The sequence below is a fragment of the Micropterus dolomieu genome, linkage group LG07 (genome assembly GCF_021292245.1).
Source record: "Micropterus dolomieu isolate WLL.071019.BEF.003 ecotype Adirondacks linkage group LG07, ASM2129224v1, whole genome shotgun sequence".
NCBI classification, from domain to species: domain Eukaryota; kingdom Metazoa; phylum Chordata; class Actinopteri; order Centrarchiformes; family Centrarchidae; genus Micropterus; species Micropterus dolomieu.
The window spans coordinates 23,598,749-23,614,912 of record NC_060156.1 but is presented as its reverse complement, the minus strand read 5'-3'; the positions used below and the strand labels follow the sequence as shown (position 1 = coordinate 23,614,912).

The 16,164-nt window shown below is 41.4% G+C and overlaps 1 protein-coding gene across 5 annotated transcripts; it reads left to right on the top strand.

Moving 5' to 3' along the window:
- The first annotated feature begins 4,350 nt into the window (after nt 1-4,350).
- tent5c (terminal nucleotidyltransferase 5C) lies at nt 4,351-7,362 on the top strand. 5 transcript variants are annotated; one of them, XM_046053962.1, is made up of 3 exons: nt 4,415-4,480; nt 4,745-4,831; nt 6,026-7,362. In XM_046053962.1, the coding sequence occupies exon 3, from the start codon at nt 6,048-6,050 to the stop codon at nt 7,197-7,199; it is 1,152 nt and encodes a 383-aa protein (XP_045909918.1). In that variant the 5' UTR covers nt 4,415-4,480; nt 4,745-4,831; nt 6,026-6,047; the 3' UTR covers nt 7,200-7,362. The 5 variants fall into 5 exon arrangements, with proteins under 5 accessions (XP_045909919.1, XP_045909918.1, XP_045909920.1 ...); XM_046053963.1 differs by lacking the exon at nt 4,745-4,831 and having other exon boundaries at nt 4,351-4,480; XM_046053964.1 differs by lacking the exons at nt 4,415-4,480; nt 4,745-4,831 and adding an exon at nt 4,569-4,700.
- Nucleotides 7,363-16,164: the final 8,802 nt, after the last annotated feature.

Genomic DNA, 16,164 nt, shown 5'->3' with positions numbered 1-16,164 from the left:
CCTGCGGTGGAATGTAAACATCAATGCAGAGTCCCGTATTGATCCACATAGTCACGTCTCCATGAAGCACAGAACAGAAGATGAATTAAAGTTTCAGTTTTTCCCCACCAGTAGCTGAAGTTCGTCAGCTACTAGTTTTTTGCACAGTGAGCGCGCGTTGGAGAGAAATATTGCCGGACACCCAGGAGTGACCCGGCTCGTTTCCGTCTACTTCGGCGCTTCACAGCCCGAGCAAAAGCGAGGGTGCCCTTCACCAAAATGTCCGGTATTTTCACTGATGACGCGAGAAAAGTGGGAAATAAATCCGCTGAAGTTGTTCCCCTGATGTTCATGACCTCTTCTCTGGTGAAAGACTTCTGGGAATCACAGGCAACAACTGAATTAACACACAACAACAAAATGGAGCCCACCTAATACAGAGGCAACTATACGGTGTGCTATCTTGAAAGCAAAGTACTGTTCTGCACTTTAAGCTGTTCGACTATTCAAGGGGGAGCCAGGATGACAGGTCAGCGGGGAGATGTTATCATCATCCCCACACTCAGAGATTGGGTCCCAAGCCCCGATAACAACAAGCCCTTATGGTACAGAATCACTCAACACAAGGGCGACTGACTTATGATTGAATATCATAACCAAGCTGGACCCCCAAGTACAATGACCAAGATTGCCAAGGCTAAGTGACATAGTACCCTCTGAAAGTCTGCTAGAAGATGTGACACAGCACTACATACTATCCCTACTAAAGCCATAACCGAGACCAATGAGCTGATGTACGCCATTTTCTGCTGTAGTCCATGAATGTCTTGTTCCAATCAAATATTCAAAAATAAAATCACCTTTACAAGGCAACAAGCTCTTATGGTTGCAGGGGGAGGTGTCTCTCCCTTTCCGGTCGACCACTATGGGACCCGTTTGAACTGTGTTCTGAATTACACACTGTAAAACTTAAATTAATAGCCGAGTCCCTAATAGCCGCCTACCTCCTTTATTGGCCTGGTGTGGGAATACATTTTGACAAAAAACGCCTGGTCTGGTTTTAATACAAGTTCTTTGGATGTATAAAACCTTGTAAACCTTGCGGGTCGCCCACTTTAGCTGCTTGTAAGCTGCTTAATCACTTTACCTGTCAAGCACTCGTTAAGTCCGGTCCTTGATTATTAAATTATTTTACTCTGTAAGGGTCCACCGATCAAAAGAATCAAAACAGCCTTTCATAAACATTAATCCAAGTCCATCACTCTGCTAACTTCTGTCACACTTTTCTCATCCTGCACCCTGTTGTTGTTTTGGTTATGTTGCTTCCTTCAAAATAAAAGCTCATAAGCTGTCTGTTGGAGCTAGATCAAATGAATGGCGTGTATTTGATATTATTGGATATTTTTATACAAGTAATATTCTGATTTAAATAAATAAACTGTTTCATACTAGCCTATTTCAGTTTTGTGCAAGAGGAGTTAAAGGCCTGTCCTAAATAAAGGCAGGGTCAATTCAGTGATTTTAGCAAATAAAAGCCCGGGCTGTTAATCAACGTTTTACGGTATATGATGATGGTTAATTTAAAATGTACATTTAAAAGTCAAGAAAGTCACAATTTGATGTAAAACTGTTGAGGTCTAAGACTGTGAAAATACATAATTACAAACACCACAAACACAAAAGTCGCGTATGTGATGTCGTAACTTCTTCTCTCAATGACTGAAGCTAACGTTAATGAAGCTAACGTCAAAGAACTTACATGTGTAGATAATGTGATAAAAGGACTGAGAGTCGTTGGATTAAACACATCAGGTGAGATATATTTCTGCATGGAACATAGCTAATTTATCTAGCCAGCAGCAACCAAGCAATGGATGTTAGCTAGCATTACCGCGCTAACATGTTGTGCGAGACGAGAGATGTAGTTCATTGAACGGTTTTCACACAAGACTAAATGTAACTTTACTGTTTTATGACAAACTGCACCTTTCTTGACGGACAAAATTATTTTTTAAATGGACAAACATCATAATTCAAACAGGATCAAAAAATAAGTTGCCTCACGCCATTGACTACTGTACATATTTTTTCCGAAATAAGGTCCCATGAGCCGAAAGTGGAAGCGAGTGACTTAGGCTCTCTATTCCCATGTTTTACTTTCCATCACACTCACAAACCTTGTGGTTTCCTTGCATCATTCATAACAATACACTTGTGGCTTAGTGAGAGAAGAACTCGCTGCTACAGAAAAAGATTTACACAGGAATGTTTTTATGGGGTTCTAGTGAAATGAACTTTGTTCCATAGAAATCTAAGGGAGAGTTCCCCATGCTGTGTCAGGCATCTCTGGGTGTGTGTTTGGGGGGGTTTCTACAATTGCTTATCAATATTTAATATGTGTGTGTGTGCTACAGAAAGAGATTTAGAGAGGAATGTTTTAATGTGTTCTAGTGAAATGAACTTTCTTCCATAGAAATCTAAAGAGACACTGGCTGTGTCAGTGGCATCCATCCAGAGCTGTCTGCAGTTTCCAACGTAGTAGAAAGGCCTGTCAGGACCATCAGCAGAGGGGCTGAGTCTCCTGCTAATAAACTACAGCCTGGTCTTCCATTTCCAAAACATACAACAAGGTTTTTACAACCCTAAACACATGCAAAGGGCTCTGCATTATTGATTACAGTTGTGTTTGATGACAACTTTACTAATTCAAACATTTACTGATTATGGCTTCAATAGTTCTGGTACATAAGAAGGTAATATCTGGTGACCTGTGCCCTGGTTTCCACAGACCAGTGTACACTGAGACCATGCGTAAATGCTTTCATTATTACTATTTTCCACCAAGGAATAACCTAAACTAAAACAATCAATATAGCCTATCTATATATATCTTAAACTAGACTATTGGAAAAATCAATGTAAGTTGTAACAGAAGACATTAACTCCACTATTTGTTCTTTTTTTTAGCAGCCTGGTGATGTTGTTAGTCGTTAGCTGTTGCTAGTTAAACGAAAGTTATATGGATACTGTAAGCACGAATTAGTAGGCCAGTTTATTAGGTACACCTAGAGAAAAGTAATGCTGTAATGTTCAGTTTGGGTTGGTTTTAAAGATTTATGCCTGCAACAAATGGAACAAAAGTTGGGAAAGAGTTAAAATAAGATTGAAAAGTGCACAGAATATTCAAGTGTTTGGAAGATAGGTGAGGTGTCATGATTGGATATAAAAGTAGCATCCATATTTGTTGATTATATAGAGAATGTAGTTTGTGGTGTTTTGAGCTGTGTTGCGCTGCACTGAGTGGTATGTCTAATATTTTGAAATCTTTTGACATCAGAGAGGTTAGACTAAATATTATAAACACCTCTCCATACTGAACTGACTACTGAGTGTATTCAGTATTATGGATGCATTTACCTTTGATGATACATTTATATTTACCAATCAATTTAATACAATATGCTTTATTGGCCTGAATATTTAGGTTACACAATGTTGCCAAAGCAGTTTGCAGCAAAATCACAAAAATTACATTGTGAATATAACAATAATTTAATGCATCAATATTGCATTCCATTCTTTATGATTTGGTGGGTTGGACATCACTGACTACACACATCCAACAGCACTGGTATAAAGGATGCTAGAAACATGTCCAGCTTACCTCTGTACTCTTCTCTGTCTCAATTCTGGTAGTTACCAGCTACGCTCCTCCAAGTGGTTGCTTTTCAATGTACTCTGGGTTTTGAAAGATCTGGGGAAAACTGCGTCACAAAGAATGTGGTGAAGGAGGGTATGTGTGATTGTTTTTCTTGAGAGGCCATTGTATTAAATAGCTGTACTTTTTGTTTTGTTTTATTGTGATGTCATGTTGTATATGTTGCATTTCAACATGTTGTGTTGATATATGGCTGCTACCTTGGCCATGTCTCTCTTGTAAAAGAGATTTTTGATCTCAATGGGACATCCTGGTAAAATAAGGATAAAATAAAAAATAAATTAAATAAAAAACCCATTACTGGTCACACTAATTTAAACATTTACAAAAGGTAAACTGGTGGTAAACTTCATTAATAATAATAATGATAATAATAATTTATTGTACGTTGTACGTTGTACCTTGTATTTGTCACATACCTCATCTCTGAGGTATGTGTAGGATTTTTTAAAACCTTTTTTTAAACACATCTCTATTTCTATGCATTTCTACATTTTGGATTTTGGAGCAACAAAATCATAAATATAAACTAATAAAAACATTTTAATGTAAAATATTTAAAATATCGGTAACTGAAGCTTTTTAAATTGAACCGTAACCCTAGCAACTGCCAGATAACGTCACCTGCGTGCGTGCAGACCTGCGTGGAGTCGGTCATTGTTACTTGGCAACGCAAAAATCTCGTCGACCAATCAGACGCCTTGCTCGGCGCATTGGTACATACAATCACAAATACTATTTTACAACTTTGTGATCTGCTGATGATGAAAGTTGGACTTTTGGGTAAATATTAGTGTTTAACTTTAATAATACAACGCTATATATATATATATATATATTAAACTTAAATTAACTGTATTTTTACACCGTTAAAAAGCGACGTTACACAGGGACTGTGTCGTGCCACGGCTGTGCATGTGTTTCAGTGGGTCGTACTTCAGCTTTATAAAACAGGCGTGTCTTCAACGAGCAGTTGTTCAAACACTGACTTTTGGGCGGACAAGTAAGAGTTGTGTGTGTCTCTCTCTCTCTCTCTCTCTCTCTCAGTGGATTATGTGGAGGTGTCTGCACGAGTTCCAGGTTAACATCTTCTTTTTCGGACGTTGAAATCCTTCATAGCACGCTTTTGGGAATGTATGTAACACGATTGTTTTTTTATTATATCTGTCAGAGGGGGGCTGTATTTTAAGTTAGTGAGGAGCCTATTTTCAGTCAGTGTCGGTAAATTAAAAGTTGTACCCAGTCGTAGACATGATTCAAAAAATAACGTGACACCAGTTAGGATGTTTTCTTTTGAGGTCAATTCTTGTTGTTTTACGTTAACTTCCAAACTTACGATAACGTAACTTACGTAACAGTTAACGTTAACTGGATTTATTCGTCGCCATATGGACCGATACGGAGTCAAACCTAACGTGTAGCGAGGTATGGTTATCCCAGCTTGGAACTTGTTTAATTAAAAAGTTTAGGTTAGCTTTTAGCACCGAGTAAGGTTAATTAGCAGTTAACGTTAGCACAAAACTTAATATGGTTGCATTCGTCACGCGTTACATTTATAAGTCGGCTGGATAAAATAATCAGCGAAACGTGCGTGGCGATAAATGTAATTGTATTGCTACAATGTGCTTATTTATTTAGGATAACCCTTGCTTTAGTGTACTTTAAGCTAGCTCGGTGTTTGTCTCTCAGCGGTTCTGGAATAAAAGACAGGCTGGCGAGCTGTTCTAGAAGCCTCACGGGCTCTGTCTTTTTCTGTGTGCGCGTGTGTAACTGAGCAGGTTGTGTCGTGCTCGCATTCTGCTGCGCTCGTGCACAATGGTTCATAATGCTGCTACTGTTTCATGAGGTGTTAAAGCTGACAAGCCAATAGTTGGACTGTATTTATTTTTGATTGTGTTGATACTGGAATTAGGACTGCCAGTAATAATTGTGTCGATTATTTTCTCGCTCAATCGTTTAGTTTGGTCTATTAAATGTCAGAAAATTGTGAAAAATGTTGATCAGTGTTTCCCCAAAGCCCAAGGTGACTTCCTCAAATGTCTTGTTTAGTCCAAACCCAAAGATATTCAGTTTACTATCATTGAGGAGTGAAGAAACTGGAATCAAATCATTAATCGACCATTCAAATAGTTGGCGATTAATTTAACAGTCGATTGCTCGTTGCAGTTCCAATTGGAAGTGTTTTTAACATTCATTTTCACAATTAAGCTAAATCATCTTGTAAATTTTTTTTTTTTTTTTTGTGAAATACAATGGGTTAAAAAAATCAGATTTGTAGAGTTTTAAGACATAACTAGAATCTTTTTCCCCTCTCCTGCCTGTTTTTAGTTAATCTGAACTTTGTGAGAAGATGGATAACAAGGAGGAATCAAAGAGTTGTTCTGTCAGTGTCCTGACCTGGGAGCAGGTGAACCGGCTGAATGAAGTTCTGACGGAGGTTGTCCCTGTTCATGGACGGGGAAACTTCCCTACCTTAGAGGTACGTCTAAAAGACATTGTGGCGCGGGTGCGCGCCCGCCTGGAGCTGCGTGGTATCAGAGTAAAGGACATCCGTCTCAATGGGTCCACAGCTAGCCACGTGCTGGTGCAGGATATTGGCTGGAGCTACAAGGATCTGGACGTCATCTTCAGGGTGGACCTGCCTCACGAGGGAGAGTTCAGGCTCATTAAGGATGTGGTGCTGGGTACCCTGCTGGACTTCCTGCCTGAAGGTGTAAACAAAGAGAAAATTACACCCATGACTCTCAAAGAGGCTTATGTCCAGAAGCTGGTGAAGGTCAACACGGAGCAGGACCGCTGGAGCCTCATCTCCCTCTCCAACAATAACGGCCGCAATGTGGAGCTGAAGTTTGTGGACTCAATACGCCGGCAGTTTGAGTTCAGTGTGGACTCCTTTCAGATTGTGCTGGACTCGATGCTTGCCTACTACGAGCATGCACAGACACCCATGTCACAGGCCTTTCACCCTACTGTGAGTGGGGAGAGTGTGTATGGGGACTTCAGCATGGCACTGAGCCACCTGCATAACAAGCTCATCGCCACCAAGCGGCCAGAGGAGATCCGAGGTGGCGGTCTGCTGAAATACTGCAATCTGCTGGTGCGGGACTTTCGGCCGGCCAGTGAGGAGGAGTTCAAGGGCCTGGAGCGGTACATGTGTTCACGCTTCTTCATTGACTTCCCTGACATCGGTGAGCAGCAGCGCAAGGTGGAGGCCTACCTCCAGAGCCACTTTATAGGCGAGGAGAAGAGCAAGTACGACTACCTCATGATCCTGCGGCGAGTGGTCAACGAGAGCACGGTGTGCCTTATGGGCCATGAGCGGCGGCAGACCCTCCACCTCATCTCGCTAATGGCCTTCCGAGTGCTTGCGGAGCAGAACGCTATCCCTGATGCGTCCTGCGTCACCTGCTACTATCAGCCGGCGCCTTATGTCCGAGACCACAACTTCAGCAACTACTATGTGTCTAACCAGAACATTCCAACATGGCTGCCGTGTAACTGACAAAACGCGTAGAAGGATGTACAAGAGGACAACGCCTCCGCTGCTGCTGCTGCTTTTGAGAAGAGAGAAGGAATAAAAACACCTCCCCAAAAAAATTAAAGGAAAAAAAATAATTGTTGAGGCAATAAATGCTATGTTCTTCTCAAGGCACATTTATATTTAAGTGGACAAGTGTTTTGCTTTGTTTTTTGGAATCCTTTCTCATTCCTTATCTACAGAGGTGTCTAGGTCATTGAATAGAAAGTGATATTTTTAAGTGTTTAGATTTATTCTTTCTCATCATGTTTGGTTGTTTCTGTGTTTATCAGCCTTTATTCTTAATGGAGTTGTATTTTTGTGCCTTAACCCCCCCCCCCCCCCCCCCCCCCATAATTTAAGTGTGGGCTATTTTTTGAAGAAAGGGAAGGAAAAGAAAATGTTACAGCCTTGAATTTGTTTTTCTCCAGTTAACAAAATAATAAAATGTGAAAAGGCAGGAAAAAAAATTAAAAATTGAAATATTGGGGAAGCGGTAATACAATAGGTGATGGCCCAAAAAAAAAAAAAAGCAGCGCACCAGTGTTAAGTTTAGTTCACTGGGGATGGAATTAAGGTGGTACACTAATAACTTTCTTCACATCAGAAATGAAGGGGACGTGAGAGGGGTCAATTTGATATAATTGACTTTGACATGTAATTAGCTCTCAGACATTTGTGATCTCCCTAATATGCCGTTAGTGCCTGTGATTATTTGTAAACGATGCAAGAGAAAATGTGTCCATTTTTCATTTTCCACTGTGAATTTAAGTGTGGGACGAGACCCCTCCACCCCCCCCCACCCCCAAAGCCCGGCTTTGAGTGGGATTCTGCAGTGAGACAGTTTTGGCCTCAGATAGACGGGCTCCTGTGTGTCTGAGGAGTTCATTACCCCCCCTGTTTTTAAGTCACTTCCAACGCCTCAGACACATCCAGATGTCACAATCCTTTCGTTATTGTGGGAGGCTGGCTGACAGCACAGAGTGGACGTAGGCCCGTTGAGATAATGCGGATGGCCTCGTTGCTTGGAGCGAGAGCTGGTTGGCAGGCTGACCGGCTGTCCTTTCCCTTAAAAGGAGCAGCACATGGCGTGCCGGCAGGGTCGTCCCTCACAACCATTGCAGGCTCGAAGGCAGCCCTGAAATGGGCTCCTCGTCTGTTGCAGCTCAGCGACTGGTTCTCACACTACCGCCCGTCTATAATTATCCTCTCCTTCTTCCCCCCCCCCCGGGGGAGGTACCGTCTGAACCGAGAACGGGTGTGCAAGCAGGAGCCCTGCCACCTTACATGTGTGGGAGCTGAATCACTTCCGGTCCACTACTAGTGCCTGCTGGGACCACGCAGTCTTTGAACCCCTTTTGTGGTCATGAGGACAGACACCAGCGAGTGAGAATGGTATGTTAAGAAAAACGCCAGCATGCCCCCACCCTCCCAGACCTACAAATTTCTATTTCTAGCCAAGCCTATTATTAGCTGTTAATTTTTGCAGTGTGGCATAGCATATGGCGTAAGCTGTGACTTAAACCTGTCTCATCTTCCCTCTCCTGACATTGTAGTATCCAGGTTTTGAGAGGAGTAAAGTTGCTCTTAAACCTCTTGTGTAAGTGGCAGCTGCTGTGTGCCCCCTCGCCCTCCCCAGTTCTACAGAAGTCCTCTATTATTCCTGCTCACTGCCTTGCCGCTCATCTCACTGCGGCTCGTGTTTATACCGGATAACCAGGAAACTCCTTATCTGGCTGACCCACAACTCCTGGCTAGTTGGAGAACTGCTAGGGGAAGGTTAGCTCGGCCTCTTCTGCAGGTCACAACCCGGGGTCAGGGCAAGTTCTGCTGGCTTAACTGCTGAACTTTTGGTATAGGAACTGCCATAGTCTGTTTTTTGTGTTGTTTTAAAACAAATGAGGTGCCACACACTCTGGACCAAAGTCTGCTTTACAACCAGCAACTGAAGCACAAAAGTGCCTTTTGACTTTTCAGAGAATGCTTTAGCTTTTTAAAAGTAGGGTTTTTTTTGTTTTTTTTTAAATTGGTGATGAAGAGGGATTAGCTATCAGCCCCTTTAAATCCTGTGGAACATAACCAAATACAAGACTGTAATCGCTATATTAGATACTAGTTTATGGGAGAACATTTGGTTGGGGAGCAAAATAATTTTGGTTTGAATTTAAGTTTTTGATACTTTATTCTTTTAGTTTCAGTCCCAACCCATACTTTTCCATGAATCTACTGGTCTAGTCATTCCTATCAGTCTTCTCAGCTATTTAGTTATTTTCCCTTCTTTGTGTTTTACTAGTAGTTTGGGCCTCATCACTGGCAGCCATGTTGACTTCAGTATTGCCTGAATGCCTTTTCAAATGACATATTTACACCCCTACTTTAATGGACTGCCCAGCATTGTATCTCTTCCTGCTCCAAAGCAATCTGGCTAGATTTGTTTTGTCCCCCCATCCAAACCAAAGCAATACCTAAAGTGCACTGACGAGCCATACTGTGGCACAGTAGCTGGAGGTCACCCAGCAGAGACCCCATACTAACAGAAGCACTTTAAAGAGGCCTTGTTTTACTCCAAATCCAGCCACCTGAGAGAATTGTAAATAAGCTAATGTGGTCAATTGCTGAAGGGAGTTGAGCTGGTTCTCAGGGACATAATGTGTTTTTGAGGGCTTTGTTTTGTCAGTTTGTTTTGGAAGGGTAAATTGGTTTGATCTGCCCTTAACATTGAGATGTCTCTTCCTGATACTCTCCTTCATTTTGTGTCTTTTCCTCTCTGTATTCTCTTTCTCCTCTTCTCACCCAAGCTACAGGTTCTTATTAGAGTAGATCATGCTTGAAGGTGGAGGTAAGCCAGCAGACTTCAGCTTACTACAGCCTGGCAGCAGCTGTTTGCTCTGAACCCTTATAATCACTCAGTGGATAGTCCCTTCCTAGTTAAGCGCCAGCAGCTAAAATCCCTTTCAGGAAATTGCACCCCAGGACCTCTATCATTCCCCAGTTTATTCATGTTCTCTGACTGATTATAAATGGGTTAATCAAAGCATTCAACATTCAAAACCAGCATCCTGGGGGCGCTGCTGCTGCTCACAGTTGCAGGTTGAAGTCGGCTGAGCGTGGCGAGGACTCTTAACTTCCTTGGCTGGCTTTCTTGTTGACATCGCTCACTAGTTGCGAGCGAGGTCAAAGAAAATGACAAACATTGCCTGGTATGTAAATCCTCTGCGTTTTTTGAGCCCACCCTACCTTCATGTGTTTACGGTTATTTTTCTGACGACTGAAAAATGTGTACCTGTTAATGAAAGCTTTACCCCCCCACAACCCCACTAGATGAGAGGGGGGCTGCAGCAGGACCCATTATAAATCACTTCCTTCGTCAAGAATGATGTATGTATGTTTCATGTATGAATCTTTTTGTGAAGGACGATGTGTGTGTGTGTGTGTGTGTGTGTGGGGGGGGGATTTTTTTTTCTTTCTTTTTTTTTCCTGCTGTAAACTTCTGTGTTATTGATCCCGTTGCTTCTCTCCCACCCTGCCTTTGGTCGTCCAACTTGTTTGGGCCTTTGGTTTATTAGTACAGCGTGGTGTGTGTGTGTGTGTGTGTGTGTGTGTGTGTGTATATATATTATATTTTTGTTTGTTTGTTTTGTTTTTTTTTTAATTTGACACCTGTAGATGTATTCTTTGCTGCGGGGGAGGGGTGCAGAGCAAGCTGTGGATTAGATATTTAGTGGTTATGCTTGTCTAAAAGTACAAGTCTTAACACCATAGGAATGTGATGGAGGCCCTCTGGAAGCTCTCCTACAGTTTCGATATGAAGAGTTGTGAATTTCTTTTTGCAGCAGATTTGTGTTTACGTTAATGTGTGAAGGGGTGTGTGTGTGTGTGTGTGTGTGTGTGTGCTTGTTTGTATGTGTGTATGAAGGGATGCTTGTGGCTATAAGTTTAAAAAAAAAAGTGGGGAAAAATATGAAATTTGTCGCACTATATATATATATTTTTTTTTGAAATGGTTAATGCAAAAGAGCTTTTTTGTCAGCTTTGATTGTGACGATGAGTTTGATGGTTACAACCATTATACTATTTCATTTTTCAGCACTTTTACCTCACTTGAGTTTTTCCTTTTGAATGGAAATGTATATGTACATCAGGAAAATGTGTTTGAAGAGGAAATAATTAAAGAGTATTAAATGCAGAATCTGCTTCAGCTGTTTTCTGTTGACCAAAATCTTGCATGTCTTCAAACTAGCACGAGACTTGACATGGTCAAATGTAAATATAACTTTATTTCTTTGATTATTTAAACAGCCTAAACAAAACTTGTCTGTTTATAATATACAGTGAACTGAAATGTACTTCCTCCAGGACCACTATGCAACAACGAGGAGCACAGCTCTACATTGCAGTGTGAAAAGAGTGCAGCAATATTCAATACAATAATGAAACGCAATACAATAATACAGTGGCGCAGCTGGGCAAATAAAGGTAATTAAAATACGCCCTTGATTTTAACCTTCGTTGGATAATTAAAATACAGACTTAACAAAATAGAATTGAGTACAAAATGTGCAACTACTGTTTGCTGAGGCTGGCTTCTATGACACATTACTCACATTTCTTGATAGACAATCAAGCAGCTCAGTCAACGTTTCTGCTGTTGCGCATCTTCACTTTTCAAATGTCAAACAAAAGAAGTCATCATGACGGGACCCATCATCATGTAGTATGTGATGTGAATGTAGCAATATAAGATTACAGTTCAGATGATGATGGCATCCTGTCTTTCACAACACATTGACATCTGGCGAGCTCACTAAACCTGCTGCTAAAGGATCAGTTAACCTGAAATTTAAACTCTCATATTTGTTTTAGTTTTGAAGTGTTTTTGTCCTGAGATTTCTGCCTCCACCACAATACAATGGAGGTAAATGCAGTTTTGTATATAGGCTTTGTTCGAAACGGAAGCCAGCTGCCTCGCTACCGTAATAGACAGGTGCTTCAGAAGGCATCACTATGAACATAAGTTTCGTACAGCCTTTTAGAATGGACGGCAACGCGTGACGTCGGCACGCGTCCTGCGTCTCTTCTAGCTGTGAGTCACCAGCAGCAAGCTAGCTATTGAACAGGCAAATGGCTATCAGACGCCTCAGAAATCATACTAAACAAACTTGATTGGTTACAGTCACAGGCTAATATGATAGTTCAGTGTTTAGTTTGAAAATGTATATTTGTGAGAAAATGTCTGAGCTGACACCCTCACATCTTGCTTTATGATACTCAGTTCATATCTTTATGCTGCAATAAAATGGCTTATACACAACAGCAACATGACTTTACCGCAGTTAGAAGTGATATTTAATCGTTGACTGCACTCACAGAAGGTGGTACAACATAATGTATTTCTGGGAGCTTTAGTTCCCACTTTTACCATCCTCCTCAGTTTTCACTTCCCGACGACTTCTTCACTTTAAGTCTCGTGGGCATCCTGATGGAGACTTTAACCAGAAATGTTTTCCGTCTTCATCACTGGGGAAGCGGTTAGTGGAGAGATCAGTCAGCTCAGCATTCAGAACTTGAAGTCCTGTTGTTGCTGATCTGAGTGCAGTGGAAAACATTCCCCCTGCCAGAGTCTTTATTGGCTAATGAAAGCCTAGACCATTGCTTTTGTGAAAATGGTGCTTTAGGAGTACTTCAAAACATTTAAGCCTGTCAGCCTCACCATTCATTTACATCTCCGCACACTCTGCAGAGTCATTGCTTATGGCTGAACAAGAAAAGGAAGTTGTAAATGGACTTGTCATGTGTGCTTTTGTTAATTATTGATTTCTCCTTTTCCTTGCTGGCTGGTTATTCTGCTGTATGTGTTTTCCCTTGTAACACACTTGTGTTGTTGCTCATCCACTGTCAGCGTGCTCTGCCTTTTTCCGCTTGGATAAGACCCCTCCCCCCTGTCTCTCTCTCTCTCCGGCCCTGAGTCACTAGCTGCCATTCATAAAACGCATTGACATATCTGCAGGGAATGACTCACTGTTTAGACTTAGGTGACGCAGCAATCTGCCCTCACCAGCCTCTTTTTCCATTCCCCTCTGTCCACGACCTGATGCCGCTGTACAGATCGTATTAACCTTTAAGTTTTTCATCTAAGCCTCACTTCCCTCCTCCTCCTCCTCCTCTCTCCACTGTGGTTTGTGGTTTCATGTGAATAAAGTCGATATCTTCCACCATCTACAGAGTTCCCTCTTTATTGTGAAATACAGTAGATTACTGCTTTGTTTGAATTTTATCCTTGGGTGCACCAAACCTGCGTCAGGCTCTCAGCGCCTTCAACAGCACTGCAGCTGGACAGTCGCTTGAAAACACTTTTTCCCCCCTAACCAGCAGTGTTTTTTTACAAGTTGCAAAGCAGCACCTGGTCCCTCAGTGCTTCTTACTGTCTGGCAAAGCTGCAGTGATTCAACCTGTCACGTCTCCCAAAATGAGAGTTCTCTATGAAACTAGTCTTCAGAGACACAACATGCAACTTTTTCTTTTTCTTGTCATGTTAACGCCCTAAAGCCTTAAAGTCTGATGAACTCTGGCATCTTCTATCTGTCTTCTTTAGTCTTGGACCCAAAACTTTTCAATAAGTATGATAATAACATAATAACATCGCTTTTGAATTGCAAATGATCTGAAAGTTAGGGTGTCTACTGATGGTTTTGCATGTTTGCTAAACTCTGAGGAATATATAACACAAACTCAATTTAACCTCTTAAACTCAAGATTTTCCCATTAAATTAGATAAATAAATAAAAAGAAAAAAACCCGCTTCAAAGGGTTGTAAAGTTGGAGCCACTAGTGAGTCCATCAGAGTTTAAGAGGTTAAATCAAACTGTTACAAGCTCAAGTGTTTAAGTGTTTGTTTACTTAGGATATAGAGACTAAACTGCAGCAGTATTATCATTTAGCTCTATGTAAAACACCTTACAATAAAATACTTACCTGAAAACAAACTTAGGTGGGTGAGCTGGTTCGTGATTATGCTATTGAAATGTTAATGGAAAGTTATTTTTATTATCATTATTATTATGGCATTTCTGTAGCACAAATGAAATATCGCAGTCAATCATCATCTCATAGATGGTCCGAGGGCGTGCTTGATAACAGGGATTTCTATTCCGTTGTGGTTTCAATTGCCTGAATACCATAATCGGAGTCAAAAAATGTTGAGGCTGAGTAGTAACCCAACCACCTGCTCAGTGAGTGCTTAGGAGAGAGGGAGAATTAGTGAGGGCAGTCAGCTGAGGGTTAAGAAGCTAATTGCTCAGCAGCTCATTTATTTTGTTGTTGAGTGTCTCACACATCTTTGAACACATTTACACAGCTGTTGTGAAGTGAGATTGACCTTTGACCCTGCGCCTCTGCTCTGTGAGCCACACACACTCTGGTGCATGCTGGAGGTTAGGGTCGGCAGCATGTAAAATTGAAACGTTTCCCAATTTCATTTAAAAATGAAAATATTGAATATCTGTATTACATTTAATTATAAGTAACTATAAGCATACTGAGAGTTTTTAGTCCTTCCCTTTGTCCCTTCTTCAACTGGTCTTAAAGTTTCGGTCACCAGAATTACATAAAAACATACCTCTAGTCTCACTTACCCTTAGCGGTATGTTTGCAGGTTTGGTTTGATTTGCCCAGGGTTTAAGATATCAGCCTCTGAGATTTCTGAAGTGCAATACAAAAGAAAGGGATTTTTCTTTGCGTTGTTGACATGCATGTGTGGTACATTGTTCCTTTTACTCTGGTTAATCCACAGAACATGCTGCCAACAGAATAAGAACCAGCTGGACGACTTGAAACACTGAACCCCAGTCTATGCCAACAGCCTGTCTGAAGCTTTCTTGTTTGTTTAATATTAAAGTAGATCGGGATACCTGCATGGCCGGTCACAAGCACATCAGGACGATTTTCAGGAGACATGTCTTGTATACAGGTCAATTCTTGGTCTTTGGTTTGATTTGTCAGAGGCAAGGCAACATTTCTGGCCTGCAGGAGGTTGACAGGTTAATCTCTCACATCCAGAATAGAATCTCTGGCATGCAGGATGGCTTTTTCCTGGTGGGCAGGTTGATTTTCAGTTCAGATAATAATAATAATAAGAATACTTCCTCCCTCCCTCCTGGTTTGTGATGGTAGTTGCCGTATATGTTTTGGAGGCGTTGTCAACATCGCTGCATATATTCTCTTTATTGAGCTGTAACTTTTTCTCAGTCACAGTTAAGCATCTCGTTTCCTGAGTTTCTGAGGCGGAAACACAAAGCAAAGTGACAACTGGTCTCCATGAGGGAGTTTCAGGGCTTCAACAAAACCCACACAATCCGCCCTCCCCTGTACATGCAAACACAACCACAACTCCACATGCCACACACACACACACACACACACACACACACACAAAAAAACCTCTGGCAATGTTTGGCCAGGTCAAACAATGCAGGATTTCTGGAAAAGGCAATGGACAGCAGATAGCATGTCGGGGAGGGGATGAGTCACCACACATCTTTCTGTCATACATACACCTGGCAGTGGCCTCTGATAGTAGCGGAATTCTACTTTTCTCCGTTTTTATTGTTTAACTGTAGTAATTTTTCATGACTTGTTTGTTCAGTGTCAATTCTTGAATATAACTCAATCAGCAGACGTGGAGAGTAATTAAGTAGTTCTAACCATATCGCTGCGTAGCTTTTTTTTGTGTACATAGGCCTTCTATGTGTGTGTGTGTGTGTGTGTGTGTGTGTGTATGTACCCATCTTACTAATGTTAACGGTTTTATCTCAGTATTAATGTAGGAGGTTTCAACAGAGGTATTGCTGGCTAACGTTAGCTAAACAAAGTGCAAATGCAAACTTAATGACCAGAGTAACAAGTAGCCTAGGGGTAAGTGATAAAGTTCTAGATATATCAAATTTGGTAATTA